General features: G+C 55.8%; 1 protein-coding gene across 1 annotated transcript; it reads left to right on the top strand.

The window, feature by feature from the left end:
• The first annotated feature begins 14,252 nt into the window (after positions 1–14,252).
• Positions 14,253–21,586, top strand: Kcng1 (potassium voltage-gated channel modifier subfamily G member 1). The gene is made up of 2 exons (XM_090352533.1): positions 14,253–15,036; positions 17,999–21,586. The coding sequence occupies exons 1-2, from the start codon at positions 14,275–14,277 to the stop codon at positions 18,767–18,769; spliced, it is 1,533 nt and encodes a 510-aa protein (XP_090208659.1). The 5' UTR covers positions 14,253–14,274; the 3' UTR covers positions 18,770–21,586.
• The last annotated feature ends 5,845 nt before the right edge of the window (positions 21,587–27,431 follow it).

The following is a 27,431-nucleotide window of genomic DNA, read 5'->3' as shown; positions in this document are numbered from 1 at the left end:
TCACACACACACACACACACAGCCTCCCTTGGGAGGTCTGGAGGGAGGAGGCCAGTAGAAGCATTAAACTTCAGCTCCCCTCAGTCCCAAGACTAAGAATCCCCAGTGTGGCATGGCAGCACTCTCTGTGTTGGAAGGGTGGCGGGCACAGCACGCTCTGGGCAAATGGCAGCAGGGGACAGGGCAAAAGAGCTCCTCTTACCTGTGCCCAAGCACAGCACCCAGCTCTGCTCTCCTGCGGTTCCCCGCAGGGCTGGAGACCAAAGGTTCACCAAGGTCCTTAAAGAAATGATCCAGTGAGTGAGACCAAAGAGCTGCACCAGAGGCCAGGGCAGGCCCTGCCCCGGAACCGCAGCAGCCAGTGTGGGGCCATGAGGCCCCCGATGTTCTTGGCTCTTGAGTCATGGAGACTGTGTTTGTACTGAGAGAGGCTCTGTACAGCGCCAGGAAACGTTCAGTGAATGACATCTCCCAGCGGCTGGACTCGGCAAGGCCACAACCAGCCTGAAAGCGATGGAAAGAGACCGGACCCAGCACCTGTCAGCTCTCGGGGGAATGCTGGGTCACCCAGCCTTCCCTGGGTGTCACAGGTGAACCTGTTCTTCCTGTGTCCCAAGGCTCACAGCACCATGGAGACCAGCGTCCACCGGCACCCTTTGTGCAGTCCCACGGCTGAGCCAGAACCCAGGTTCTTTCTGACTAGCCCTGGGCTGGGAGCAGGACCAGAGCTGGAAAGAGGCAGCGGGGATGCAAGCTTCAAGAGGCCACCTGAAAGTTTGGAAGTGGGTGATGAGTACCCTTCTTTTTGGACAACGTCACTCCTTCCTTTGCTCTCCCCAGTTTCTCCTTCCTATCCCTGGCCACAAATCACACAGTTCATTTTTTTAACATGGTGACATCATATTTTTTAAATCAAAATCAGTGCCAAAAATATATCCAGGATGAGCCCGGAGTGGTGGCTCCCGCCTGTAATCCTACTCAGGAGGATGGGATCTGAGGGTCGCGGTTCAAAGCCAGCTCAGGCACTAAGTCCGTGAGACTCTTATCTCCAGTTAACCACTAGAAAACCAGAAGTGGTACTGTGGCTCAAGGGGTGGGTGGTAGCCTTGAACTGAAGAGCTCAGGAACAACGCCCAGGCCCAGAGTTCAAGTCCCATGACCAACATAAAAGAAGGAGGAGGAAGAGGAGAAGAAGGAGGAGGAGAAGGAGGAGGAGGAGGAGGAGGAGGAGGAGGAGAAGGAGGAGGAGACGGAGGAGGAGACGGAGGAGGAAGAGGAGGAGGAGGAGGAGGAGGAAGAGGAGAAGAAGGAGGAGGAGAAGGAGGAGGAGAAGGAGGAGGAGAAGGAGGAGGAGAAGGAGGAGGAGGAGACGGAGGAGGAGGAGGAGGAGGAGAAGGAGGAGGAGACGGAGGAGGAGACGGAGGAGGAAGAGGAGGAGGAAGAGGAGGAGGAGGAGGAGAAGGAGGAGGAGGAGGAGAAGAAGGAGAAGGAGGAGGAGAAGGAGGAGGAGACGGAGGAGGAAGAGGAGGAGGAGGAGGAGAAGGAGGAGGAGGAGGAGGAGGAGGAGGAGGAGGAGGAGGAGGAGGAGGAGGAGGAGGAGGAGGAGAAGGAGGAGGAAAAATCCAGGAGAGTAAAATATCAAAATCTCCCAGAAAGATAAAATTGAAGCACTCCCTGTGTGCCTCTTTCTTCACCACCAGGTCCTGGTTCCAGCCCTGCTCAGGGTCCCCTCCAGAAGGCGATTGTGATGGGGTCCTGGGTCACATGGGACGCATGGGAAAATAACTCCAGGCAGAGATGGGCCAGGAGATCCCAGACACAGGAAAAGGTGCCTGGAGCATAGAAACCCTATGAGAAGGGGGGGGTGGGAGAGAGGAATCCATCATCCTCTTCCCAGAGACCAGCATTTGCACCCCAATCACCCAGTGAGCCCTGCTGCTGGCCAGCCCCCGTCCCCTTGAGAACACTGCTATAATCACAGCCTTCTAGCTCAAGATGGGCGCACTGAAGAACTGCAACCGCAGAGGATATCCTCCCTGCCCTGGAAAAGCAGCCTAAGACCGGCTAAGTGCCAGTGATGGATGGGAAGAAAACATATTCTTAAACCCCTGACAGTGTCTCCCTTTTTAGGGTATGTCCTCCGGGCAGCGATGCCAATCTCCTCCTGCCCCCATATTAACAGCAGTTCATCTCTCAGTGAGAGCTTGGGCGTTGGGCCCAGACAGACCTGAGTTCCCACCCTCCTTTGCCATCTACCATGGGGCTCTAGGTGATTTGCCAAGATGACAAATCACCAATCTGGCTGGCAGGGAGGGGCCTGCTGGTGACTTAGACAGCATGGCGTGGGCTGAGGGGCAAACCACAAGGACCAGCAACCATTGCGGGGGCACAACCCCCCCCCACACACACACCAGTGCAGTGCTCCATTAAAGGATGCAGGCCAGATCATTGCTAGTGTTCTAGAAGGCGAAAAAAATTATATGAGTCTCCTGATTTTTAAAGAGTGACAGCTAATCTAAAAAAGATTTAACTCGTTAGGTGCGAATAAAACATGACTGTGTGCCAGAACCTCCTGCTGTCCCTTGTATGCCTCTGACAGCTACCAACCACCAGCAGCCACCCGGTCCTGGTGACAGAAAGCAGCAGTGGCCTTGTCTACATCCACTGTAGAGGAGGGGAGGGGAGGGAGGTTCCTCAGCAAGGAAATGAAAATAAGAGAAGAGAATACTCTGGAAGGCTCTAAGGAAGGAAGGAACTACAGAGGCAGTTCCTTAAAAGGATTTAGGTTTTAATGGACGTAGTTGAGCTGGGAAGAAAGGGGTCAGGGAGTGCACAGTCCCTGTGCAGAGTCCAGCAGCTCACCTCAATATCTGATTCCGCTGTGCCACGCTCCCTCAGGGACAGCCTCTCTGTCTGAGGGCTCTGGGGTGCGGGATGATGGGGCCATGGAATTACTCGTTTGTATGGACTCTGAAAGCAGACACCCCTGGATTGGGGTTCAGGTCTTCAACCAGAGCTTCTCAAAGTGTGACACCGCTACCCCCAAACCAGAAATATCTGGATGGGCTCCACCCCAGACCGGAGGAATCTTCAGGTCTGATGCCACAGGGAACACTTGGGGACCCTCTGCCCACATCCGGGGCCTTCTGTCTTCCACAAGGACAGCGGTTCCATCCTGAGATGACCCTGTCTAAACGTACAGATGGACAGGTCCCTCCAGCAGCCACCCAGAGGCTGCTTGGGGACGTGGTGCACAGTGCCTGGAGGCGGCTGGCCGAGTGTGAGGCGTGGCCCTCGTCCCGAGGGGGCCCAGGCTTCCCAGGGGAGATGGGGTCCCGCGGGACCCTGATGTGGCTCGAGGACACGCCCCACTCCCACCGGGGGTTCTGGCCAGCTCCCGCCCACAAGCCTTTCTGTCCCTGTCGGCAGGACCTTCGCCCAGGTCTGCTCCAGACGAGTCTCTCCTGACAGCCCGACGCCCAGCGCTCACCGTCCTTCTACCTAAGCGGCTGGGCTCGTGCTGGCTCCTGTGCTGGGCGCAGCGGCCCCGACCACAGCCTGCAGGTCTCCGGGCCTCTGCCCAGCGCAGGGAAAGCTCTTCCAGGAAGGTCCCTGCCGATCTAGCTTGGCTCCTAACCCTCCACGGGCAGCGCGTTCTCTCTCGGTTCTCTGGTGGTGGAACAAGCAGAAGACACCCAGAGAAGGGGACAGAAGGGCGCCAGGCCAGTGAGCTGGCAAGGCTGCCTCTGCCAGTGAGGACATGTCCCAGACTGGGCGCGCACTGCGGGGTGCCGCGTCCGTGCTCCGGGGCAGGACCTGGAGACGGCAGCCCGGACCTCCTTCCAGTGCCTGCGTCCACCGGGGGACCCGGTCCCTCGAGCCCGGTGGATCTGGACAGTGCCGCCCCTACGAAGTTGACAGGACAAGCGCACCACAGTCCTGGACGCCGCCGCAGACGCCCAGGCCGCGGCCCGCAGCGAGGGGAACGGGGCGGGCACGGGCCTGGGCTGGCGGTGAGAGGCGCCCTCGAGCCCTGTGCGCCCGGACCTCCCGCCGGGAGAGCGGGTGCCCGGCGCGCACTGGGGGCGCGAGCCGCCGCCAGGCCACGAGCGCGGGGACGACCGCGGAGGGACCGAAGGGGACGGGGATGGCGGAGGAAAGGGAGCGGGTGCGGGCCGTCCCGGCCCGGGTCGGCGCTGTGACTTGCGCGCAAGGCGCTGCCCCGCGGGCGTGCGGGGCCTGAGCCCGAGACGTCGCCTCGGCCTCGGTCCCCGCGGTGGGGGGGCCCGCGCCGCGCGCCCGCCCGCCCTCCCCGCCCTGGCGCAGTCCCCGCCCTCCGTCCCGCCCCCTCCCTTCCATCCCCGCCTCCTTCCATCCTTCCCTCCTCCTCCCTCCGTCCCACCTCCCGCCCGCCCTCCGTCCCGCCCCCTCCTCGGAGGCCGGCTCGCCGCGCTCCCGGCGCACTCGCAGCCCTGTGGGGACTCGAGGCGGAGGCGGGACGGCCCTGGGTCCGAGTGCGGGAGCTGGGCCGGCCCCGGGGCCCAGGTTGGGCGGCCGCTTGGGGAGGCCTGGCGGGCACCCCCGGCGGCTTCCAGGCCCCCACCGCGTCCTCGTCTGGGACCCGCTGATCCCGCGGGGACGGAGCTGCAGCCCGGACAAGTCCGGGCGCTGGGGACGCGGCACGGGAACTTAAGGTGGGAACTTTGCGCGCGGCAGCCTGGCCGGACCCCGCGCGGCACACCGGGTCTCGGGGAGCTGCACGTGGACGCGGCCCCGACCCCCTGCGGACGCCTGGAGACCGCGGCGCGGGTCCGGCGCGGCTCCTCCCGGGGGGTCCCCGGATCGCGGAGCGTGGGGCGCCCCCGCTTGGGTGGCCTGAGACGGGGCGCCCTGCCGGTGGGCGAGGTCTCTCCAGCCCGAATCGTGGGAGGAGACAGGTGGGGTGCAGGGGCGTCTGCCACTCTCTCCACTGCGCCCCAAGACTCCCATGGCGCGCCCCTACCCGTGGGCTTTCTGGAGTCATTCATGAACGACCAACTCAGAAGCGTTCATTGAGCACCTCGTGTACTGAACGGTCACCAACCAGGTACGGGGGGGCGGGGGCGGGGGTGTCTCCGCTGCCCCCGGTGCTCCATACCCAAGGGGCGCACACGGCTTCATGGAGTCTTCCGGTGGAGAAGGAAAGAATCAAGTTCATTCATTCCTTGGATTGGCTGAGCACCTGGTGTGGGCAGCTCACTGCAGCAAACTCCACATCCATTTATTCACTCAACAAACGTATTGTGACCCGGCTGGGGAGAGGATGGAGAGCCTTGGGGTGGTGAGATAGGACAAGAAGCTTGAGGTAGCTTGGGGAGAAGTAGGGGGCTAAGACTCAGTTCCGGGGAGGTCAGGCTGGCTTGGACACCCAGCCTTGGTTAGTCTAATACATTCATGGAGGGGGGGTTGTTGGTCTTAGACAGGAATAAAGGGATTCAAAAGCTCAGCTCCCTCGGGGAGGGGAGTTCTGGGGGCTGGGGAGAACTGATTTAATGTTACTGCTGGATGCAGGCTCTCACCCATGGAGTTTATTTGCCATGATGTCCATTCAGCAGGCATTTTCTTAAGCAATTAAAGGGTGCCATGCCCAGAGTGCCCCCCCCAGCTGGGTGCCGGGAGGGAGGCAGTGGCATAAATGCTCCCTGGCTGACATCCAGAGCTGGGTACCCTGGAGGAGAAAGGACCCATAGAAACTGGTCTCCCTGCAGGAGGTTGGGAGCAGAAGGGAGTTGGCCAGGTGTGTTCCGAGCCCTCGCACCTGATGGCACTGCACAGAGCCTCAGTGCAGATGCCTGGGAGTGCAGCTGGGGTGGGTGCCGGGTTGAGCAGGTGGCCAAGCCACGCCCTCTTGCTTCCGTGGGTTTCTCCACCTGAGAGAGGCCACAACTCTACCTGTGGCTCCTGGCCCTGAGGGCTTTGGAGCAGAGCCTCTGAGAGGAAGGCAGAAGCCCAAGAGTCAGGCGAGCCATGGGCCCTGGGGACCGCTCGTCTCCATCGAGCTCTGAGCCAGCTCCCTCCAATGGAAAGATGTCTGTCGTGGGACACACGCCAACCCACAGGGAACTGTGAGTGCGCTGGAAACGTGAAGCAAAGCCAAGTCGCCTCCTCCCAGAGCTGGGGGCCAGGCTGTGGATACTGGGGGCCTACTGAGGGAAAAGCTGAGAGGCCCTTTAAAATGCGCCGCTCCTAACACACAGCTGGGCACAGGCAGGCTGCCCCAGGGAATGGAAGGGCAAAGAGCTGCCCCCTGCTTCAGGGGTCAAGAGGTTTTACCTGGGACTAAGGAACTCCTTCCCCATCCCCTGTAGAGTGTCTTTGCCTGGTTGTCCTTTCTCCCTTTCCCTCTATTATCATGTAGAGGTTTTGTCTCAGGGCTGAGATGTAGCTCGTAGAGCACTTGCTTAGCAGGTATGAAGCCCTGGGTTCAATCCCTAGTGCCGATGTAAATATATATATATATATATATATATGTATATATATACATATATATATATTTAAAGTTTGTACTTCCAATTGCCAGAAGTATAAGGATCTGGGAATTTGTTCATTCTACTCAGAAATGGAGCCCTTGGATGTCAAATGGTGGCTGGTAAGGCCCCTCTAAATAGAATTAATAAAAAATAAAAGAGGCCAGAAAGAGTCTGTCGGCAAGTGCTCAATCACTGTTGGCCATTTTTATTACCTAGCAGACTGAACTTGATGAGCAGCGTCCGGGCTGGAAGTGGATTTGCTAAGGCCAGGCTGGGGGCTGAATGGTGCCACAGCTATCCCTGTGCCCTTTGTGACCTTTGCCACCCACCTGCACCTCTCCAGGCAGCCTGAGCAGTCAGTCTTCCTCTTAGTTGTAGAAACGGGTAATCCCCGTTCATCTGCTTCAAGCCCACTGCTCTCCCAGTCTGCACCCCTGTTTAAGCCTGTATTCTTTCCTTTTCTGGCTATAAAGAGGCCTATGAAAAAGGTATTTCTGCCTTGGCACCTGTGAGGGACAGACATGAGTTGGGAGTCATTTTGCCAGTAGCATAGGATGGTGGCTCCAGAGGCAGTCTGTCTTTTTGTAGAGGAGAGTCTTCTGGTGCTTTCTTCTCATATGCAGGAAGGAGGAATGGAGGAACGAGCCCAGCCTCCATTGCATATTTCCTCATACTTCCTGGGCCCTGGCTCCCAGAATGCAAGACTGAGGTCCGGGAGAACTGGGCTGTGATGAGGATGGATGGCAGGTGGCAAAGTCACAGTCCCCACGCAGGTTCTGAATCAGAGGACAATCATGCCAAGCTCTGGGCAAGATAAAGACCAGAACAGCTTTGATTAACCAGTTAATTGGGGATAAAGGCAGCATGACCAGCCCCTGTCAGCCCAGCCAGGAGCCCTAATCCTGACAGATGAACCAGCAGTGAAACAAGACCCATAGGAGGCCAGGAAAGAGCGCCTTGGAAAGGTTGCTCAGAGTGAGGAGTGGCACAGTCGAGAAGCAGAAGCCAAGGCCCAGGGGTCTCAGGAAGGTAATACTTTTCTTCTAGAAAGTACCTTTGGATTGCATGAATTTTCTATGTTTGTGTATTAGCATATTATTATACCCTAAAGCATCTCAAATTTACCTTACGGTATGTAGAGGCATCGCAGGTGGGTCTCACTAGGCTAAAACCAAGGGGTCTTCCAGAAGAGAAGCCACTCCTGGCCAGCTCTAGCTCCAGAGTCCGCCTGCATTCCCTGACTCCCACTCCCTTGTCTGCATCTTTGCCCCATCGCCTTCCCACAGGCCATGACAGCCATGTTGAGTTGGATAAACCCAGGGATTCTGTTGGACTGTCTGTGGTGCTTTATGGCAAGCTCCAGATCAGGATGAAGATGCTTCCCCAGCCACAGGCAAGCCTGCTTCTCACCCTCACTCCTCCCAGGGCCTCTCCAGTCAACACTAGAGCCAGTTCCTAGAGTGGGGTGTGTGGTGGAAGAGCTGAGGGGGGCTGTAGAGACCTGGTTGGCTTCTAAGCTCATTATTTATCTCCTGTTCATTTCTCTGAGTCGCAATGTCCTCTTCTGTACAGTGGAAGTATTTGTAATAATGCCTGGCTTGTGGCACTCACTCAATCCAGGCTTCTGATGTGGACAGTGTGGCAGGGTAGTGGGTGGGGGAGAGGCCGTGAAGGCTGCCATTTACAACATGGCACGCAGCTTAGAGCGCTTGCTCTGTACCCTTGAATGTGGAGGGGAGGCTGAGGACCCCTCAGACAGGACCAGCAAACACAAGAGGCCAGAACGAGGCTTATTGAAAGAGGCCCCGGAGGTATCTTGACAGTCAGGCTCGTCAGGCTCACGGCATGATGGTTGCTGGAATCTTTTTGTGTCCTTGACAGATGTGGCTGTAGATGGAATCATGTGACATAGATCACATCTGCAGGGAATTTGCACCACCAAGACCTCAAGGCAGCCTTGCCTGGTGGCCCCAGTGCCTTGGAGCTGACCCTTAGCTTTTTGTTTTGTCGCTTCAGTCACAGTTCCACTTCTGGCTATTTTCTGGCTAACTGGAGATAAGAGTCTCATGGACTTTCCGGCCCACTAGCAATGAATTGAATGGTGATTCTCAGATCTCAGCCTCCTGAGTAGCTGAGATTAGAGGTGGGAACCACCAGGCACCCAGCAGGGCCTTTTACTCTGACGGCGGCGTAGATCTGGGAAAGGCTCTGTGGGTGTGGTCAGCTGGCTCCTCATCTGAGCACCATGGCCAGCCAGGCTTAGATTCTCATCCCCTGGTGTCTCCTGGCCCTCAGTCACACCCTGAGCCAGGGTTGGAGCCTCTGCTTGGTGATGCTTTACTGTTCAGGGGTGGAGAACCTTTATTCTGCCAAGGGACATTTGGGTATTTATAGCATCATTCACAGGCCACAGGAAATGACCAGTCCATTCAGCCAGCCACAGACATCCAACAGGAAGCATAAGGGAACCTGCAGGCGGTCTGTCATATACCAGGTGATTTGTAGAGCCTTAAGGGGTGCACACAGGATGTCCCCACCCATAATTTTGTCTTCAGAAACATGTTCTCTGCCTGGCCTGAGTCCCAGCTTGTGAGCACAAGCCTTGTTCCAGGAGGAAGGCTGACAAATGGCCTGGAGTGCAGGGAGGTCTGTACGGGACCCAGGTGACCCCACGGCAGACTCTTTCTGGCATAGTTAGAAGGGTTCCCACTTTTTTTTTGGCCAGCCGTGGCTTGAACTCAGGGCCTGAGCACTGTCCTTGGGCTTCCTCAAAGCTAGAGCTCTACCACTTGATCCACAGCACCACTTCTGGCGTTTTCTATGTATGTGGTACCGAGGAATCGAACACAGGTCTTTTGTTGCATGCTAGGCAAGCACTCTACCCCTAGGCCAAACTCCTGGCCCCACTTCTCCAGGAAAGCAGGACCCCACAGCCCTACTGGTCCCCACGGAGTGCCAGGGAGCACCCACCAAAGCCCAAGACAGTCCCATCCTCTCTCCCTTCCCTTCCCCTCCCCACCCCTCCCCTCCTACCCTTTCCCCTCCCACCCTCTCCATAAAGTTAATCCTAGGAACTGCTTGTCTGGCAGAGCTGAGCCCCGGGCCTCCCTTCGAGTATCTGACTCAGGTCTGATCTGTCAGCACCCAGGGCATTTGGGAAGCTGGAGTCTCTGGGGCTGTCTCCATTTCAACATATTAAACAGTTAGGAGACCTGGGCGTCTATCTCGGTGCTGCTGCTTCTCCTCCACTTCCCCTTCCTCCTCCTCTTCCTCTTTTTCCTTTTCCTTGACCTAGGCAGGCTGGCTTGTCTTACACATTCTCTTTCTTGGTCCAGCTCCCTCTTTTCTGACCTTCTAGGGACGTCCTGTATGGTTTGACAGAGACCCTTAAGCGTATGGGAGCGCTTCTGAAGGAAGTCCTGTACATTCATTTATAGAAGTAGCACAGTATTGTGACATGCTGCTCCACTCAGCTCCATGCTTTTCAGACCTACATGTGCGGCCGAGCCCAAGTCCCAGGCGAGCCAGACTCGCTTCCCCAGCAGTCAGCAGCCTCTACCCCCTGCACCCAGCCATCCAACAGGGAAGGGGGGTGCGGGAACCAGGGCTCCTGACAGAGCCACACGGAACAAATAAATGTAAGAAGCAAACCTGAGTTCAAGGTTCCAGTGCAGGAGCTGGGTACTTACTCACACCTGTCATCCAGCTGCTAAGGAGGCTGAGATCTGAGGATCACTGTTCAAAGCCAGCCTGGGCAAGAAAGTTCGTGAGATTCTTATCTTCCGTTAACCAGCAAAAAGCTGAAAGTGGAGCTGTGCCTCAAGTGGTAGAGTACCAGGTTTGAGTGATAAAGCTCAGGGACAGTGCCCAGGCCCAGAGTTCAAGCCCCAGGACTGGTACAAAAAACATTTTTTCAATGACTCTTTCAACCTCTGGTCCCAGGTCTGGGGAGCAAAGCCAGGAGTGGAACTCTGGGGTCACCGAGCAACAGGGAGCTTCATTTTGCTCAGTACTGCCCCATAATCCTCCCACTCAGCCTGTACTCCCTGCAGCCCTGAGGTTCAAACCCCAGGGGCAGGGACATGGATTCCATTGACCTGTGGGGATGGGAAGATGACTTGTCAGAGCTAAAACTCATTGAACAGCTGAGCATTGAGGGTAAATGGCTGTCAGGCCAAGGCCTTCTGCCTTTGTCTTCACTATGACTCAAAGAGGAAGAGGAGGAAACCGAGCCTAAAGGTGGAGCGGCTGACCTTGAACCAGGACTCCCAATTTCAAGCTAGGGGCTCTTCTCCTCCGTAGTGCCCCCAGCTAGCTCCAAACCCAGCAGATAAAGCAATCAGCAGATGGACTTAGGGTTCTGGAGATTCCCTGGGAGGCTGGCTGAGCTGAAATCAGGTCTGGGGCAGGTTGGGCCCCATTTTAAAGGCCCTGTCTTCCCCGCTGCTTCCTTCCTTACCACCCCCCACCATTCTCCCACCATGCTCAGAACCCACCTCTAGTCTTCCCCCACCACGTCCCTGGCCCTCTCCTCTGCCTCTCTTCTACGTGGAGCTCTGTGGTGACACAGAGCCCACACAGAACATTCCTGAACTTGGTATCAGCTGACGAGCTGATGTCAACTCCACCCGTGACAACCCAGTGCCATACCATGTGGTGTGACAGCCACAGAGCCCAAGGATGGAGATGAGGATATAATATACACACTGGGCGTGCCCCATGCTGCCTATCCTATCATCTAGGTGGCACCTGCCTGTAAGCACGTGCACACACACACACACACACACACACACACACACACGTACACACGTCATCTGTAACAGTCCCACACCAGCCATGTGAGGTACCCTGTCTCTGTGCTCCCCTGGATTTGGCCTCATCCTCCCCTGTCCATCATCCCATAGCTAGGAAGTGCTCCCTCTCACACATGCTCATCACAGCGCCACCTACCTGTCTCCTCAGTAAATGGCACCACAGAAAATGCCAGCTACCCACCCATCCATCAGCAAGACCAGTGGCTTTTATTCCAGGAGGCATCCAAAGGTCACCCAGCCCTCTGTCCTCTCCACCTGCCCAAGCCCCAGTTCCCTGTGCAATGAATGCCTGCTGGACCCTCCAGCTGCTCCCCCAGCACAGCCTGTCCTGATGTGGCCCCACCGTGCGCCCTTCCCCTTGTAAAATAAACAGCTCCTTCCTGTGTGCCACTGGACTGGCTTCCCTGGCCCCTGCCTATCTCCAAGTAAAAGCCTGCCTCCTCCCACCCCCTCCTCCCTCTTTCCTTCCCTCCCTCTGCCCAGCCAGCTCTCCTGCTCTCAAGTCAGGGACTGAATTCTTTCTGTCCCCTCCACCTGCAGACATCATCCTGGGGACCCATAGGCTGGTCCCCTCCTGCCTATGAGGCCCCACACCTGTCCTCTAACACGTCCCTTGCCCCAGCCCCTTCCACAAGTGTGGCCCCGGAAGCCCAGGGAGCTTGTCCTGATCCGTCACAGGCCCCACGACATCTTGACAGTGAGGTGCAATTACTTGGACACACCTCTAGAATGTGGTCTTTCCCTGGAGGCCACACCAGCGTGGCTGTGGCCAGCTCTGTCGTGTTCTCTGAGTTATCCCTGGACCCAGAACAGTGTCCAGCCTGGCAGTGTCCAGGAACCAGTGGATGAGCAACCACTTGCTCAGGACTTCTCAGCTCCTCATTTCCCTTTTCAAACTAGGTCTCCCCCCTCCCTGCCCCCACAGCATCCATAGTCCCCTGCAAACAAAACAACAGGAACCCCCCCCCCACACACACACAGGAATGGCAGGGCTCAGGCTGCAGCAGGAGAGAGACCTGAGGTCCTTGTGTTTGATTAGTGGAGTTGACTGAAGTCTGGAATACCAAGCTGTCCTCTGTGGCCCTCATACCATCTCATGTGCTGATCTCACAGATGGAGAAACAGGCCCACTCTTCACGAAGCCAACTCCAGCTTCTCCGTCCCAGGGCCTCTGTCCTACAGAGTCACCATGCCCTGTGCAGAGCCCCTGCAGGCACCATAGCCCCTAGTGCTAGCAGCCTGCTGGGCTCGGGGGCCTTGGGAGGGGCTGGGGAGGACCAGCAGCCTCATGGCCCAGGCAGCTTTACTGTGGGAAGTTGAGTCCTGGGCGCGGAGGAGGTGGGATCTCGGCACAGCCCTGGAGGCTGGGGTGGCTTCCGTGTCATTCTTGCTAAACTGTCATTTTGCTCCTATCTTTGGTGGCAAGAATAACGCTGGAAGGCTTCGTGGCTGGTGTGATGCGCCTCCAAGGGCTTATTCCCACGCTCCCGGGAGCCTGGCAGGCTTTGCCCGGGGAGATGAGCTCTCTGCCGAGGTGAGGTCGGGTACGCGAACCCTCAGGGTGTGTGTTTCAAACGTGGTTGCACCCCAGGTTTTCAAAGCCTGCTTTGTGAAATGGTAATGGAGAGGTGACAGTCCTCTGCGATGGGATCCCTGCTCAGGACCCCCCTTTCAGGGGCACCCCCCACACTCTGGCTCCTGTAAAGCCATTTCACCCCTGCAGAGGGAGCCAGTGGAAGTGGCAATTGCTACAGCTGGGGGTCGGGGTGATGATTAGAAAGCCCAAAGTAGTTGACTCTACTGCTTTCTCTGAGTTTGCTTGAATCCCCAGAGCTCTGCTAGACCACCCATGGGTCAGGCTCAAATGCCCACAGGGCCAGGGAAGAAATATTCATGAGTGGAGCAGGCTCCAGGGAGGAATGGGATGTGGGGTGCCTAAGGGGACAGCCATTTCACAGTTGGAATTTGGACCAAGTGTTGTCAGATATCCGGATTTCTTTCTTTCTTTTTTTTTTTCAAGAGAAGCCAAGAATATGGATTTTTTACACGAAATTTCTCAATTTGCAGAAACTGAGCTCAGCTTGTGAGCTGGTACAGAACAAACAGTCTCTCTCCTCTGCAGTGCAAACCCTTGGCTTTGGGGCTGACAGGGAAGAGTCCCTACAAGCCGGCAGTTTGGCCTTAGTTTCCCAGAAGTGCCTGTCATCCAGTGCTCATTGGCAGGAGATCTATGCGGTCAGCTAGCCCATCTCTGTGTGGAGGGACTTGGAGAAGAGGGAGCCCCTGTGCCTCTCTAGGCAAACAGCTTCGACAGAGGCCAGAACCGTGATGGTGGGTGGTAAAGGGAAAGGCAGCAGATTTAGCTGGAAGGGCCAAAGGCTCCCAGAAGGAGGAGTGGGACTGTGCACACCCCGGAGATTCACGAGGTGGCCGTGACTGCACAGAGCTGCGACTGGGTGCCCTGGGTGCAGCTTTGTGCACTGCCTTGTGCTATGGCACATGCTGTCTGCTTCCCACTTCTGGAGACTGTCCAGAGGGTCCCTGGAAGATTAAGCCAGGCATTGGTGGCTCATGCCCGTCATCCATGCTCCTCAGCAGGCTGAGACCTGAGGATCCTGGCCCAGAGTCAGCTCAGGCAGAAAATTCTGTGAGACGCTTAGTAAACCAATGAGAAGTAGAGGTGTGGCTCAAGTGGTAGAGTGCTAGACTTGAGGGGGAAAAACAAGTTCAGGGATAGCACCCAGGCCCTGAGTTCAAGCCCTAAGACCAGAAAACACACACACACACACACACACACACACACACACACACACACGCAGAATTTGATTCCTGACTTGAGAGTGGCTTCAAGAGTTGGTAGAAAGGAAGAACCTAGCTGAGACTTGGGGTCACCGGGGGTCTATCTTGCCCTCCTCCCCGCCCCAGGTCCTCCAGGGATGTGAAGCCCCAAAATGACCCTGCTACCAGGAGACAACTCTGACTACGACTACAGCGCCCTGAGCTGCGCCTCGGATGCCTCCTTCCACCCGGCCTTCTTCCCCCCGCGCCAGGCCATCAAGGGCGCCTTCTACCGCCGGGCCCAGCGGCTGCGGCCGCAGGACGGGCCACCGCCGGGGGATCGGCGACGGCAGATCATCATCAACGTGGGTGGCATCAAGTACTCGCTGCCCTGGACCACACTGGATCAGTTCCCGCTGACGCGCCTGGGCCAGCTCAAAGCCTGCACCAACTTCGACGACATCCTCAGCGTGTGCGACGACTACGACGTCACCTGCAACGAGTTCTTCTTCGACCGCAACCCCGGGGCCTTCGGCACCATCCTCACCTTCCTGAGGGCCGGCAAGCTGCGGCTGCTCCGGGAGATGTGCGCCCTGTCCTTCCAGGAGGAGCTGCTGTACTGGGGCATCGCCGAGGACCACCTGGACGGCTGCTGCAAGCGCCGCTACCTGCAGAAGATCGAGGAGTTTGCCGAGATGGTGGAGCGGGAGGAGGAGGACGAGCCACTGGACAGCGACGGCCTGGACAGCCAGAGTCCCACGGGGAGCCAGGGCCACCTGGGCCGCTGCATGCAGACCCTTCGTGACATGGTGGAGAGGCCCCACTCGGGGCTGCCCGGCAAGGTGTTCGCCTGCCTGTCCGTGCTCTTTGTCACTGTCACCGCCATCAACCTGTCGGTCAGCACCTTGCCCAGCCTGAGGGAAGAGGAGGAGCAGGTAGGAGAATGACTCTGGGGAGGGAAGGGTCTCTGGGGACTGGGGGACAGGGCAGTCTGTGGAACCAGTCTCTCCTCTGGGAAGTCTTCCCTGGCTGCATACTGCACATCATGTCTGTGGGTGCGTTGGCCGCCTCCCAAGCTGTGTTTGATGGTTGGTTTGTGCTGATACTGGGGTCTTGAACTCAAGGCGCTGAGGGGCGGGGGTCCTGTGCCCAAGCCTCCTTATGAATGAATCCCTGCACCTTTGAGTTGTAACTCTTCCCCACCCCCTCTGTGTGGGGTTCTGGGAGGAAGTTTCCAGAAAAACTAGACCTCAGACAGGTATAAACTCAGGGTAGTAGGCATTTGAGAAATAATAGAGAGGACTGAACATTAGTTCAACGCCGTCCAGCATTTATTGAGCACCGAGTGCATGCCCTACAGGTGCTAGTTTCTTTTGCATGCACACAGTGGCTTGACAATCTAAGTGCCCTTCCTGGGCTGGGCATGGCCTCACACTAGGGATGCAGAGGCCAGAGGATTGAGTGTTGAAGCCTGGACTGCTTAGTAAGACGTGACTTGAAGAAAGAAAATAAACTCACTCCCCGTGGGAGCATGGATAACCACGGAAGATGGCTGGCACTTTTTATCCACTGAATTTTTTAAAAAGGTATTAAGTAGCACTCACCCAACAAAATTAGTGTTTTATAAGCAGAGAGGGCAAAGCTGCGGAATACAAGGCAGGAGCCCTGCGCCTCCATTCCTGTCCTCTTTCCCCTGGCCAGCTGGGGACCGCAGGGGGGCTGGGCTCCACCTGTCTGTGCCTTTGTTTCCTCATCTGCCCCGAGTCTTTGACAGCACTGCGGGTAGGAGAGTCTAGGTGAAGGGGTTGAATGTGTACAGGGCTCACATAACCAGCCAGGGAAAATGTGGATGGGGAGAGAGAAAAACAGACAGACAGAGTGAGCCAGCTCACCATTTCAAACCAGAGAAGACTCTGGACTTCTACGGATTTCTTTTCAGCTTCAAATTCTTTGATTTTATCAGCAAAATAGCAGTAAAGCCATTTGTGTTCAACTTCTGATATTGCTTATTGTTATTTTAGAGGTTTAAATGTTTTTTGTTTTTGCTCTTTGGTTTTAGGGTTTTTTTTTTCTGTTTTGTTTTCTGTGCCAGTCCTTGGACTTGAACTCATGTCTTGGGTACTGCCCCTGAGTTTATTTTGCTCAAGGCTAACACTCTACCACTTCAGCCACAGCTCTATTTCTGGCTTTTTTAGGATAGGAGTCTCATAGACTTTCTTGCCAGGCTGGCTTTGCCTCTCCATCCTCACATCTCAGTCTCCTGAGTATCTAGAATTACAGGCCCGAGCCTGGCTTGTTGTTTTTATGGGAGGCTGGTGGGAGAGGCTTGGGGACCCTGCTGGAGATGGACGGTAAGTGCTCGACTGCTGAGCTGGACCCACCCCTCATGTCCATGTGGTTGTTTTTAATAATAGCTTGGGAAGTTTTCTTCAGCTTCCTTTGGGGGAGGATCGGGAGCATTCCCTTTCACTTAGGTGTGCATGTGTGAGGACCTGCTATAGAGGAGGCAGGTGACCAGACAAGATCAAACCTCAAGTCTTCTGGACTGGGGTGGGTAACAGCACCCTCGTAGGACAGGAAGGCCGTGTGTGAGAGCTGCGGGCATGGGGGGCTCCTCGGGGGTGTACTCCAGGAAAGGCGCAGCCTAGAGGAGGAGGCTTCCTGCCCCACCCAAGTGGCTCACATGGCCAGCTCTCAGCTCTCAGCATAGTCCTAGGAAGAGACTGAACAGAGCCCGACCTTGAGAACCTAGCTGTGCCCAAGGGCCAGGAGATGCCTGGACTGGAACCATCATACCTGTCCTCTCTGCCCATGGCCTCCAGGAAGATAGGGGTCCAGATGAGTGAAGACCGTTACCCTGCAGGCCAGGGCCAGCCACAGCCTCTGTATCCCTGGGCCAGAGCAGATTTTCTTCTTTCTATACAGTCAGCTTTTAAATCAACGCTGGGCTATTTAACAAGCAATGCCCAGCCAGGGCTTCCCCGCAGAACTGCCAGTGTCCCGTGTCTCTGAAAGCAGCTCCCTGAAGCAGCCTTGCCTGAATCCCTAACGAACAGATCCACATCCTCCATGTCCCCCACACCCACCTCCCAGATGCCTGCCTGGCCCAGGACCACTTTATGTTCCCTTTGTGTACCCTCTAAATTTCATCCCAGCAACAGCCTTCTGTCTGGGGCGGGGCCTCTGCAGGCATGGGGGCGGGGCCTTTCTAGACACCAGGGAAGGGGCCTCTCTGGCCACTGAGGTTGAACTTTGCTGGTAAGGCTGCTCTGCCCTGATGGTTTGTAACCTCTGGGCGGGGGACTCTTGTAAGGCCTATGCAGACACAGGGTAAGAGGGATTGGGATGCAAGCAAACAGGATTCCTAAAAGCAGGGAGTTCACGGGTCTCTCTGAGAAGCAGCTGCTCCAACAAAGAGCTGGAGGAGGGAAGGTAAGAGGAGTGGGTATCTGAGGGAGGGGCACCTGACAGGAGGTGAGGAAGGCCCAGGCAGGGACCGGGCAGGTAGTGGGAGCAGAGGCTGCTGGAGGACAGAGGGCCAGTTCTGCAGGTTCCATGAGGAGCAGTGGTGGGGCAGACTGAAAAACAGGCCCAAGGCGGGTGGGCTGGCTCTCATGACCCACCACTAGAGGCATGGATTTTCAGCAGCTGAGAAGAGGGAACCCGGGTGGGCTGGCGGCAGGAGAAGCCAGGGGCCCGTTCAAGACATAGTGTGAGTTTCCAGGAGCCAGGGCAGCAGCTGTGGGGTAGGGGGCCTGAGGTCAGTGCTGGACAGATGAGGCCTGCAAAAGATCCTGCTCACAGCAGGGCCAGGTGCCGTGGGGAGACGGGCCGGCGGGCGGGCCAGGCCCAGAGCCCCCGCCCCAGTGGCTGAGGGGACTTGTCCCTCGTCCCCAGGGCCGGTGCTCCGAGATGTGCCACAACGTGTTCATCGTGGAGTCGGTGTGCGTGGGCTGGTTCTCCCTGGAGTTCCTCCTGCGCTTGGTCCAGGCGCCCAGCAAGTTCGCGTTCCTGCGCAGCCCGCTGACCCTCATCGACCTGGTGGCCATCCTGCCCTACTACATCACGCTGCTGGTGGACGGCGCGGCCGCGGGCCGCCGCAAGCCGGGCGCGGGGAACAGCTACCTGGACAAGGTGGGGCTGGCGCTGCGCGTGCTGCGGGCGCTGCGCATCCTCTACGTGATGCGCCTGGCCCGCCACTCGCTGGGGCTGCAGACGCTGGGCCTCACCGCCCGCCGCTGCACCCGCGAGTTCGGCCTGCTGCTGCTCTTCCTCTGCGTGGCCATCGCCCTCTTCGCCCCGCTGCTCTACGTCATCGAGAACGAGATGGCCGACAGCCCCGAGTTCACCAGCATCCCCGCCTGCTACTGGTGGGCCGTCATCACCATGACCACGGTGGGCTACGGCGACATGGTGCCCCGCAGCACGCCCGGCCAGGTGGTAGCGCTCAGCAGCATCCTCAGCGGCATCCTGCTCATGGCCTTCCCGGTCACCTCCATCTTCCACACCTTCTCCCGCTCCTACCTGGAGCTCAAGCAGGAGCAGGAGAGGCTGATGTTCCGCCGGACCCAGTTTCTCATCAAGACCAAGTCCCAGCTCAGCGGCGTGTCCCAGGACAGCGACATCTTGTTCGGAAGTGCCTCCTCCGACACCAGGGACCACAACTGAGCCGGGAGGACACCCCCCCCCGCCCCTGCCTCGCCCCACGCCATTGCCACCCACCACAGAAGCCTGCCACGGGTCGCCCCGGCCAGATCGCAGAACCCCCTGCCCGCCTCCCCTCCCTCCTGTGCCCAGCAGGGAAAGGGAATGGGGTCTCACAGCAAGCCATCATCTTCTCCTTCGGTGGGGAGCCGCTGTGTCCCCCCCCCATGTAAATAACACGCCTGCAAAACCTGCCTTGCAGAAAAAACTCCAGTAGAACCAGCCCTGTGGCAGAAGGAAAACCCCTTCCACGGGGCTGAGTCTCCCAGCAAAGCCACCAGGGAGGCAGCGGGAAGAAAGGACCCATTTGCTGGGTTGCCTCTGCTGCCAGGAGCCCAGCCTGCCCCAGAGGGACAAGAGAGACCAGAGTCAGGGAAATTTCCGGCCACACTCCCTTTCTTCCCTTGTTCCTCAATGCCGGGGCCTCCCCCAATCCCCACCTTTCCTTCCTTACCCATCCTCTGTCCCCCATCTCATCCCTGCTTCCCCAGCTCCCCAACAAGGCATTTTTTCTGTGCGGGAGTGGCCAGGACATTGGCGCCTGTCCATTTGGCTGGCTCCAACTGAAATTGCTTATCGAGAGAGAGGAGTAGATGAGATTTTTTTCTACTCCCCATGTATTTTAACATTAGGTACATGCCCTATATATCACCTCGGTCTTGCTGCAGTGGACCTTGTTTCTGCCAAATGACCATGCCCCCTGGGCCATTTGGGAAGCATCCCGTGACCCCCTAGGTCCTCCTGTGTCCCCACGTACCTCCAGAGCACCCACCCAGCCACAGACTCACCAATATCCCCCTGTTCTCTGTCCCAGGGCCTAAATGCTGTCATAGCCACTGGAGGCTGTGAGGCCCAGATCCTGGCAACTGTCCATTATGCTTAGTGTCCCCACGTCTGGCCCTGCCCTCCTCTCCATTTCCCACCCCATACACCTCTGTCATGTCATCATCTGCCCCTTCAGCCCCCTACTCCCATCTCAGGACCTTTGTACTTAATGATGAGACAGGAAGGATGAAAGGGAAAGAGGACCAAAGATCTGAGCAACCTTTGTTGAAGTTTGCATCTTACATTGCCCCCCCCTCCACCAAAACTCACGTGCTGAAGGTTGGTTCCCCCATGCTGGGGCCTGTGTGAGATGATTCTGTCACCTCATTGGCTGATGAGAGATAATGGAAACTCCAGGGTGGGGCCTGGTTGGAGGAGACAATCCCAGTGGGCATGTCCTTGCAGGATGGGGCTCCTCCCCTGGCCCTTTCCCCCTCTCTCTGCTTCCTGACTGCCTGGAGATGAGCAGCTCTGTTCCATCCACTGCGATGCGGCGTCTCACCAGGCCACACACAGGCCAGACCCAGCTCTGCCAAGTGAGTAGACACCTCGGAACACGCTCCTCCCCGTCCATTTTCTCCAACCAGAGCACTGTGCCAGCATGTGCTGTTCAGTGTTGGAGGTTGTCTCCCTCACCATGTCTCTGCCCATGGCTGTCCCTGTCTTCTGTCTTTTTCTGTCCTTGCTCTCGGTTTTCTTAGTATCTCCCTCTCTCTTTGTTTCTCTCTTTGTCCTCTCTCTTCTGTCTTCTGTCATTCTATGGGCATCTTGTCTGTCTCTTTGTCTCTTTGTATGTTCTGGTTTATCTCTTTGTCTTTGTTCTCTCTCTCTCTCTCCATATTCTGTTCTCTTTGTGTGTGTCTCTGTCTCTGTCTCTCTGTCTCTGTCACTGTCTCTGTCTGTTTCTGTCTGTCTGTCTGTCTCTCTCTCTCTCTCTCTCCCTTTCTCCCCCTCTCTCCCCCTCTCCCCCACTTCTTCTCCTCCTCCCTCTAGCCCTTCTCAGGCATACTTGTGGCTCTGCAGAGTGGAAATGCCATCCTAGCCATATGGCCTCATTAAAGACTCTCCTGGCACCTGCTTCTAGTGACTCACACCTCAGCGTCAGGTTTCCAGCTCATTAACCAACCACCCCCTCCCAGCCCAGCAGATGCCATAGTGATGGGCGCTGCCATCTCTGGTGAGCTGACACCTCAGGATTATGGAAAGTGGCTGTGAGACACAAGGGACTGAAAATGGTAAGCAGGAGGTGAAAAATGGAGCCTTTAAAACTCGGACACATAAGCGGGTGATGGGAGGTTGTACTTCCCTCCCCCACCCCCTGCAAACTAAGGACAGAGACTAGAGTCCCTGTGGCCAGGATCACTGGCTCATCTCAGTGACCAAGAGGACATGGATTGGCCATCACCCGGGACCTCACACGAGGCCCTCTGGCCTCGATTAGGAAATGGTGCAGAAGACCAGATAAGCTGCTTCCAGAACTGACAGACTTAGATTGAGATCTCTCTGCCTCTTTCACTTAGAGACCCTTTTGTCACATGGAATGTGGCCCAGTGGGCGCCCAGCTGTCAGTCAGAGCTGACTGACTGTGATTCTGGTTGTGGCCACTGCCCCCTGTCCATCTAGGGGGCCTCCACCAGAACCTGATGCAGGTGGGCAGCCAGGTGGCTTCCCATGCCAGCCCCTGCTTAGAGAAACGGCCCACAGCATCACTTCCTGCCTCAGGCCTCGCTCAGGCTTCTAGACTGGCAGTGGGTGGATGGGGAGGGCAGTGTAGCAACACCCATTCCCAGGCCCCTGTAAACAGGGCTGGGCTGGGATGAGACAAGCCCAGAAATTGCCTCTAGCAGGAACTGCAAGGGGACCAGGAAATTCAGCCATCAGATACACAATGTTTCAATGCATTCTTTTTCAAAGTTCAACTAATGCCAAAAATCTTCAAAGAATAAAACCTCCAAATGAAAGCTAGATCTGTCTCTGTGCTTTACCTGATCTCCCTCACCTGCCTCGTGCAGGCTCCAGGCCTGGCGTATCCAGTGATACGGTGAGCGATGTGGAGAGCGTGAACATGCAAATTACCAGAAATCACTTCTGATGTTGCCAGACCAAGACTGAGCTGGTAGACAGAGTCTGGGGTAGCAAGGGGAAGTGGTGACTGGACAGCCACCGTGAAGATGATACAGTGAGGGGACACCTGGGGTCCTGCTGACCTGAGGGGGCCCCGCGCCGACTGCCACTTCCTAGAGACAATAAAAGAAGCATGCCTGCCACATCCAAGTCCACCTGGCCAGAACCCAGCGGGTGCACTGTCCACCCGCTGTTGTGGTCACAGGGCCAGGCACTACAACCAAGGACGGTCCCTGTCCCCAGAGCCCACCAGGATAGATCAACATGACCGGCTTAAGCTTCCCTACCAGCTTCGCCTGGTCCTTCCCATGGCAGCTGCAATGATGCTGTTGGCACAGGGCCCAGGTCCCCCTCACCAGACCCCCGTGGACCCTTCTCACTTGTCCTGGATACTGGAAGGGGCAAGCTGTCCTTTGATGGTCATAGTCACCGCCATTATCCAATAAAAGCCCTTCCTCCTCTCATCCCTTTCTAGCTGCTGTATCCTCATGAGAGGATATCATTATGTTCCTGGTGCTTTTATTTTTCTTTTGGTCAGTCGTGGGGCTTGAACTCAGGGCCTGGGCACTGCTCCTGAGCTCTTCTGCTCTACGTCTTGGAGCACAGTGCCACTTTGGTGTTCTTGTGGTTAATTGGAGATAAGACTCTCATAGGCTTTCCTGCCCAGGCGGGCTTTCAACCACAATCCTCAGATCTCCGCCTCCTGAGTAGCTAGGATTGCAGGTGTGAGCCACCAGTGCTGGCTGGTCTTGACCCCAGCATGGCAGGCAGCTCCTGAAGGCAGAGACCTCCTCAGCAGGGCCCACGCAGAGACACAAGGAAAGAAAGGCCTGATGAGCAAATGAATCTGTGAGCCCTACTGTGTGTGTATGTGCCGGGGCCAACCGGCAGCAAACCAGGGTTCGCAGATTGGGGTTCCTGAAATAGAATCAAACTTGTATGAATGTATGCATGGCACACATCACTTCTGGGCAGTGACAGTTACACTAAGGGGGAGAGTCTAATGGCCCCTACTCAGAAACAGACTCCATCCTGTGAGTTTAGCCCCATCAGTGACCTTTCCTTTGTGTGTGTGTGTGTGTTCTCACACATGCACGTTCATGAATGTGCATGTGCCAATCTGGGGCTTGAACTCAGCCTGGGTGACATCCCTGAGCCTCTGTTCTCAAAGCTAGCATTCTACCACTAGAGCCACAGCTTCCCTATTGTCTTTTTGCTGGCTCTCTGATGACAAGAGTCTCACGGGCTTTCCTGCCTAGTCTCACTTTGAACTTTGATCCTTAAATTTCAGCCTCCGAAGTAGCTGGGATTGCAGGCATGAGCCACTATCTCCCAGTGGGACTTTTTCTTTTGAATCAGATGTTGATAAGATACTGTGGGACTGGGACTGGCCTTTGCAGCCAGATACCAGGACCAAGAAAACAAACAAACAAACAACTTCATTTACTTTTCAGGAAAGCATGTGCCATTCACTGACCAGTAGATGCCCACGCTCAGTGTGTTGGAACAGGTTTAAGGGGCCACTTCCAGTTTGTGGGGCCTGTGGCCATTTTACAATTGCTTGGCAGTTGCTTCTGGTCAGCCAGGGTGTGCCACAGCCAAAGCCCTTAGACTCAGTCTCAATGGCAGGTCCACTTAGTAGGGCCCAGAGTGACTTCTGGGTGGACAGCCATCCATCTACAAGAAGTATTCTCCTTTGGCAGGTCAAAGGTCTTCAATATTGGCACACTGAAAGACAGACAACCCAGGGTCACAGAAAACACTAGAAGGTCAAGGACAACTAGAAAGAGCCTGGACTTGGGAGCCAGAGAATGCCAAATCCATAGCCTTGAGGATCTGGGCTGTGCTGTGTACCTCTGAACAAGTTAGCAAAGCCCCCTGACTGTGCCATTCTCCCCCTGGGCTTCCCTCCCAAGCAGCGCGCAGGGCTGTAGAAACACTCCGGCCTACCGCAGGATGGACAGCCAGTGGCCACTGGGGCCCTGGGTCCAATCCCAGGGGCCTGGTGCTTCTTCTATCAGCTCCATTTCCCAGCTGTTCAAGGCACTTGGCACCTTCTCTTTTGCCTGTGCCTCAGCTGCTGATTACAAATGCATTTCCCACTTGGTTACCAGAGACTTGGCAGAAACACCATTTGAGATCATTTCATTAGCAGTTCGTAATGAAGGGGGGGACAGCCTTGTGCCACAATTCCTCAGCCTCCAGATTGCCGCCTCTCCCTATGCGGCAGCTGAGCAGTCTGCTCAGAGGACCTGGATGCTGGAAAAAGTCTTACCCTGAGTCCCTGTCCAAGCCCACAGCCACTCTACCAGGGGAGCGGTGTGAAGGAGCAGGGAGAGGGGCCGGAGGAGAGATGCATTCTGGAAGCTAGGTGCCAGTGACACGTGTCTATACTCCTAGCAACTCAGGAGGCTGAGATCTGAGGATTACTGTTCAAGGTCAGCTTGGCCAGGAGAGTCTTATCTTCAACTAGCCAAAAAGCTGGAAATGGAGGTGTAGTTCAAGTGGTAAGGACTAGCCTTGGAAAAAAAAAAAAACCAAGGGACAGTGTCCAGGCCCTGATTTCAAGCCCCAGTACTAGGGGGGGGGGGGGGGAAGAAGGAAAGAAAGGAAAGAAAAGAAAGAAAAGAAAAGAGTTTAGCTGGCTCGGTGGTCTGGTTTGGGTCTGAGAAAAGAGTTTAGCACTAAGGGCTCACGCCTGCAATCCTAGCTACTCATGAGGCTTGGGATCTGAGGCTCACGGTTCAAAGCCAGCCCAGATAGAAGTCCCCATGAAACTCTTATCTCCAATGAACGACTCAAAACCCAGAACAACAACAAAGAAAGGAAGGAAGGAAGGAAGGAAGGAAGGAAGGAAGGAAGGAAGGAAGGAAGGAAGGAAGAAAGAAAGAAAGAAAGAAAGAAGAAAGAGAAGGAAGAAGGATGGAGGTAAGGAAGGAACAAGAAAAAATGGGAAGATTATTTTTTTAATTAAAAGACGTTCAGGAGCGTGGCCTCGGGGTAGAGTGCTTGCCTAGCGTGCGCAACGTGGCTGATTCAGTTCCCATCTGGTCACAGCAGGCCTCCAGCAGCGGTTCTCATCTTTGCACATCATTTCATTTGCACATAGGCCAGGCCACTGAGGAAAGGAGCATGACACAAAAAGACACAACCTGTCCCTTGGTGGGGGGGAGGGGGAGATATCAAACCAGATCAACAGCGCCTCCTGCTGGCTCCACCCACTAATGCCAGCTGTCTATGGACTTCAAACAAAGCTGCCACCAGCTGTTCACTTATCCTGGGCACCCAGGACCTGGACAGTGGGTGGGCAAGTGATGTTTGCCGAGGAATACAAGCTTGCTTGGGGGGACGCAGGAGGCACAGCTCTGCTCCCTAGACCTGCAGAAGCCGCTGCTTATTATGGACCTCAGGATGCTCTCGGATGCCCCCAAGCACAATCCCTGGACCAGCGGCACCACAGCACTGGAGGCTTGTGGGAAATCCATGTTTTCAATGCCACCCAACTCGAGGGACTACAGTCTGCATTCCACCAGTTCTATAAGGCAGGCAGAGGCACTGGAACCCATTCCAACAGGCCTCAGGCAGTTGGACAAGGGGGCTTCCTGCTGGAGCACTGACCCCTCTGATTTGTCCTGGGCTTTGAGTTCCAGCCAGTAGGATCAGTCAGTCCAGGCTGTCTGACAGTTTCTGAAAAGCCCTGAGAAGTGGGGCTTCCCAGTGTCCTCCAAAGCGACACCAGAGGCTGAGCTCCAAGGTCCTGCATTCTCTTCCTCCCCTCTCAGCCTCCTTCTCCACTTCCCCCTTCCAGGAAGCTCCAGGCACACAGCATCTGCAACCAGCATGTAGAGCTGGAGGTGCAGGGCAGCCTGCCCACAGCAGCCTGCGCCCCTGGGTCTTGTTCAGCCCTTCCACCCATGCACCAAGTTGGCCCTGTGGCTCAAGGGATAGGGTGTTAGCCTTGGGCTGAAGAGCTCAGGCCCAGAGTTCAAGTCCCATGACTGACCAAAACAAGTCGGGCTGGAGGCACTGCTCAAGTAGTAAAACACCAGCCAAATAAGCTCCAAGTCCTGAGTTTGAACCCCCCACCCCCAACCATGAAAAAACATATATACAAAATGAAAAGAAAACCAGTGGAGAAAACCCACTTGAAGGTTACATTTATTTTGGCTCATGGCTTTGGCGGTTTTAATCTAAGGTTGGGTGGACCTGTGGCTTCACAAAGCAGCTCACCCCATGTTGCCAAGGTGTGTATGTGGTGGGGCAGGTGTGAAGACAGGCTGAGGTATGTGGTCTGTTCCTTGTCCTTCACCCCCACCTGCTGGTCATTTTCGGAATTACATCCTGCTCCATCCAGACACCGCTGGTTTTTATCCAGATGTGCATTTCCCAAACCTATGGGGCGCCCCAGCTCTGTGCCAGGGAACCCCTTTATTGCTGGTGTTCTACGGGAAACCGTTCGGGCTGGGCTTGCCCTCATTCTGTGGCCTGCGTGGGCCTGGACAGGCTCAGAACAGCTATTCCCGGGTCTTCACTCACCTCTAATGGCCTCTGCAGTGGGCTGCAGCCTCCTGCCCTCCTGGGCACTGCCTGCAGCAGCCTCCTTCCCAGCTCATCTTCAGATGCCTCACTCTGTCCGCCACAGCAGCATCTCTCAGAGACAAACCCGCATCTTTCCACCTAGCTTCCGCCTCTCCGCCATTATCATTACAAATATTCTGATTTCAAAGTTAAAGACAATGCTTACACAGGACAGGAAATTGAGGGTCTCCAGGAAAATAGCTCTGTGTGTGTGTGTGTGTGTGTGTGTGGCACACACCAGCCCCGAGGCTTGAACTCAAGGCCCAGGTGCTTTCCCTGAGCTTTGTTGCTTAACACTCTACCACTTGAGCCACAGCTCTACTCTGGCTTTTTGGTACTTATTGTAAATAACAGTCTCATAAATTTTCTTGTCCGGGCTGGTTTCAAACCATGATCCTTGGATCTCTGCCTCATTAGATAGGACTGCAGGTGTAAGCCACCAGTGCCCAGAGGAAAGTAGCTTTTTAAATTTGTATTGTAATTAATAAAAGTGTTGCATTATATTCATCAGATAGAAGGTACCTTTCTCTTTTTTTTTCTTTCTTTTTTTTTTTGCCAGTCCTGGGCATGGGCTCAGGGCCTGAGCACTGTCCTTGGACTTTTCTCAAGGCTAGAGCTCTACCACTTGAGCCACAGCACCGCTCCTGGCTTCTTTCTATGTTTGTGGTACCAAGGAATCGAACCCAGGTCTTCGTGCATGCTAGGCAAGCACTCTACCACTAGGCCAAACTCCCATCCCTAGAAGGTACATTTCTTAACAATCATTGCTACCCTTTCTCATGTTTTTGTCCCCATTTCCCTTCCACACTCCTCCTCTCGCCTTGTTTTCCCCCCTTCTGTATCCTATTTCAAATAAATATATAGGAAAGTCGTTTTTAAAGAGAAAAATGACTGGGAATGTATGCATGAAGACCTGGGTTCAATTCCTTAGTACACATACACAGAAAAGGCTGGAAATGGTGCTATGGCTTAAGTGGTGCAGTGGTAAGCAACAAAGCTCAGGGACAGAGCCTACGCCCTGAGTTCAAGCCCTAGGACTGGCAAGAAAGAGGGGGGTAGAGGCATGCAAAACTAGGACTGGTCTCAAGAAGTGCTGTAA

Source organism: Megascapheus bottae, chromosome 18 (assembly GCF_031878675.1).
Source record: "Megascapheus bottae isolate mThoBot1 chromosome 18, mThoBot2.hap1, whole genome shotgun sequence".
Classification (NCBI taxonomy): Eukaryota; Metazoa; Chordata; class Mammalia; order Rodentia; family Geomyidae; genus Megascapheus; species Megascapheus bottae.
The sequence above is the reverse complement of the archived record's forward strand: the minus strand, read 5'-3'. Positions and strand labels throughout refer to the sequence as shown.